Raw genomic sequence first — 2,500 nt, 5'->3', positions numbered from 1 at the left:
TCTGAAAATGCCCAAAATTCTCTCTTTGCCTTTCCTTCTTTATCACACTGTGTTATTCGGAAAGAAAAAGGCAAGGCAGAATTCTGTGATGTATAAATAAACGAGAAACGAGCATATACATATATAAACAAATTTTCCCTCGATTTATTTTCCTCGGGGTTTGCACCATGTCTCGTCTTGACGCAGATAAAATATTTTCAATAGAACTCGCAGTTAGAAATGTGTATATACAGTGTACTCATTCATGCATATTCCTAGCACTGAAATATTTATACATCCCTTTGAGAACGCGACCACGTGTGTGCATCATAAGCTCCGTTTTCTCTTTTATCAGGGCGAAGAAGCGTGTGGCAAGTTGGTGATAACTGACGGCAGGGTTGACAGGTTACTCGTGATAAGCGTTTGATAACTGACGTAGTTGATAGCGATAATCCTGTAAACAAATGACAGGTGCATCACCAACCCCTCAAGAGCTTTCGCCCCGATAAAAAAAAGAAAATAAAACAGAACCATTATTCCCCCAAACACCTCCCCTCCTCAGACGAATACAAGTCCCTCTATCCCGGCTCCTGTAGTCAAAAGAAGAGAGGCTTTACAACAGACTAGATAGATAATTGCCAGCAAAATCCACTTAGGCCTTTGCACCGCGAAGCCACCTGTCTTAGTATTCGCGGTAGTCCCTAGAAGGCGTGCGATGCCGGACCCCGCCGTTCTGGGCCACGGGGGTCGTGCCGCGGGATCGAGACCCGGAGCGAGGCATCCCGTGCACGCTGCGGAATCTGCGGGAGAGGTGCCGCCTGGTCTTCTTTCCGCGCTGGAAAAGGAGATGGAATAATGAGGTTACGAAATAGATTGGGCGACCGGAGAAGGGGGGAAAAAATGTGCAGAGAGCGATTGAGAGAATGGGGAGTGTGGGAGAGTGAGGGTGGGGTAGAGAGAGGGAGACAGAGAGAGAGAGAGAGAGAGAGAGAGAGAGAGAGAGAGAGAGAGAGAGAGAGAGAGAGAGAGAGAGAGAGAGAGGGAGAGAGAGAGAAGAGAAGAGGGAAGGAGAAGAGAGAGAGAGGAGAAGGAGAGGAGAGAGAGAGAGAGAGAAGAGAGAAGAGAGAGAGAAGAGAAGAGAAGAGAAGAGAAGAAAAGAGATTAGAAGAGAGAAGAGAAATTAGAGACAGAACAAAAAAGAGGAAAAAACAATGAAGGAATGAAAATAAAGAAACTAATATTGTCTCGTTTTTCTTTCTAGACCGAAAGGGTAAGGATAAGTTGACATAAATAGTATTCAAGTTAGAAAAAAATGGAATGTGACATCCTTTCTAGATCTAAAAATAAATTAAAATAAGATACTGAGATATATTACTTTTCTTCTTTAACAGACCTAAAGATGATTGTAAAATATACTAACTTGTTACAAAATTATTGATCAGTGGACTGACAATTATTTTTTGACTCTTAGCATTTTTTAATTTATCTGCTACTAAAATTAGCTCGCGGATTCCTTAAGAACTTTCCGGGGACCGTAGTTTGGGACCACCTTTATAATAAACTCCAAATAATTTCCATTCAGTTCTTACATACCATTATTAATCTATTTTTGAAATCAAAATTAGCTTGCGAATCTCTCTTCAACCGTTTTGCGGCCACAGTTTAAAGACCGCTGTCTTAAAGGGGTCAAAAGATCTTTCTGACTATTACAAAACTGTCATTCTGTCTTGATCTTATTTGTGTGTCATTTTATAGGCGGAAATGAGAGAGGAATAAAGACTGGGTTAAAACAGTGGCATAAAACCAGCAGACGGCAGACGAAACACCTGCGCAGGGAATGTTTCATCAAACTTAAGCAGCTGCCACATAAACTAGTCTACAGATAATTCTGAGCAACATTCCAACATCGAGAAGGAAGGCACATCCATCTGCACAGGAATAACATTACCGGTTTTCGTAATAACACACAATCGCATGAGGGAGCCCGCCAGATGAGACAAGACAGAAGACAGGCTATAGGCTCCCCAAGACGTCACGCTGTCACCCTTTGTGTTATTTTAAGTGCATTTTTATTATTATCACTTTGTTACAGCTACCCTAGCCCAGCAAATCGGGGCTGCCAGATCACCCAAATCTACGTGCAATACGAAAAACCGCCAGAGATTCATGGCGTAGGCGGAAACCACTGACGTCACGCTTACGGAATCAAAGGAAATCTACAATTTTGGACTCTATAGGGGGGCAAAAAAGCAACTGCAAAAAGGAATATATTGTAAACGCATTCTTTATGCTGGTTCGAATCCTTACTGATAAAAACTTGACTTATTTTATGTTTTACAGTTTTTATAAATATAAAGTAAAAGCTGACTCCTCTCTTTTACATTTTTTTTATTCTTTATAGTCCGAGATTCAGAAGTTGGCTCGATTTTCTTATTTTCTACTTCTTTTATAATCGAAAACACGAAAATGCAAAATATTCACTGATCTAGACAAGTATTCACTAAACATCTATTTAAAGAAA

The 2,500-nt window shown here is 40.8% G+C and overlaps 1 protein-coding gene across 1 annotated transcript in view; it reads right to left on the bottom strand.

Moving 5' to 3' along the window:
• Positions 1–2,500, bottom strand: part of LOC119594963 (anoctamin-10-like) — a 39,723-nt gene that overhangs the window by 828 nt on the left and 36,395 nt on the right. Inside the window, 1 exon segment of the mRNA XM_037944089.1 lies at positions 1–814. This exon segment is cut by the window's left edge and continues 828 nt beyond it. Coding sequence (XP_037800017.1) covers positions 662–814 — 153 coding nt within the window. The 3' untranslated portion in view covers positions 1–661.

Source organism: Penaeus monodon, chromosome 35 (genome assembly GCF_015228065.2).
Source record: "Penaeus monodon isolate SGIC_2016 chromosome 35, NSTDA_Pmon_1, whole genome shotgun sequence".
In the NCBI taxonomy this organism is placed as follows: Eukaryota; Metazoa; Arthropoda; class Malacostraca; order Decapoda; family Penaeidae; genus Penaeus; species Penaeus monodon.
The sequence above is the reverse complement of the archived record's forward strand: the minus strand, read 5'-3'. Positions and strand labels throughout refer to the sequence as shown.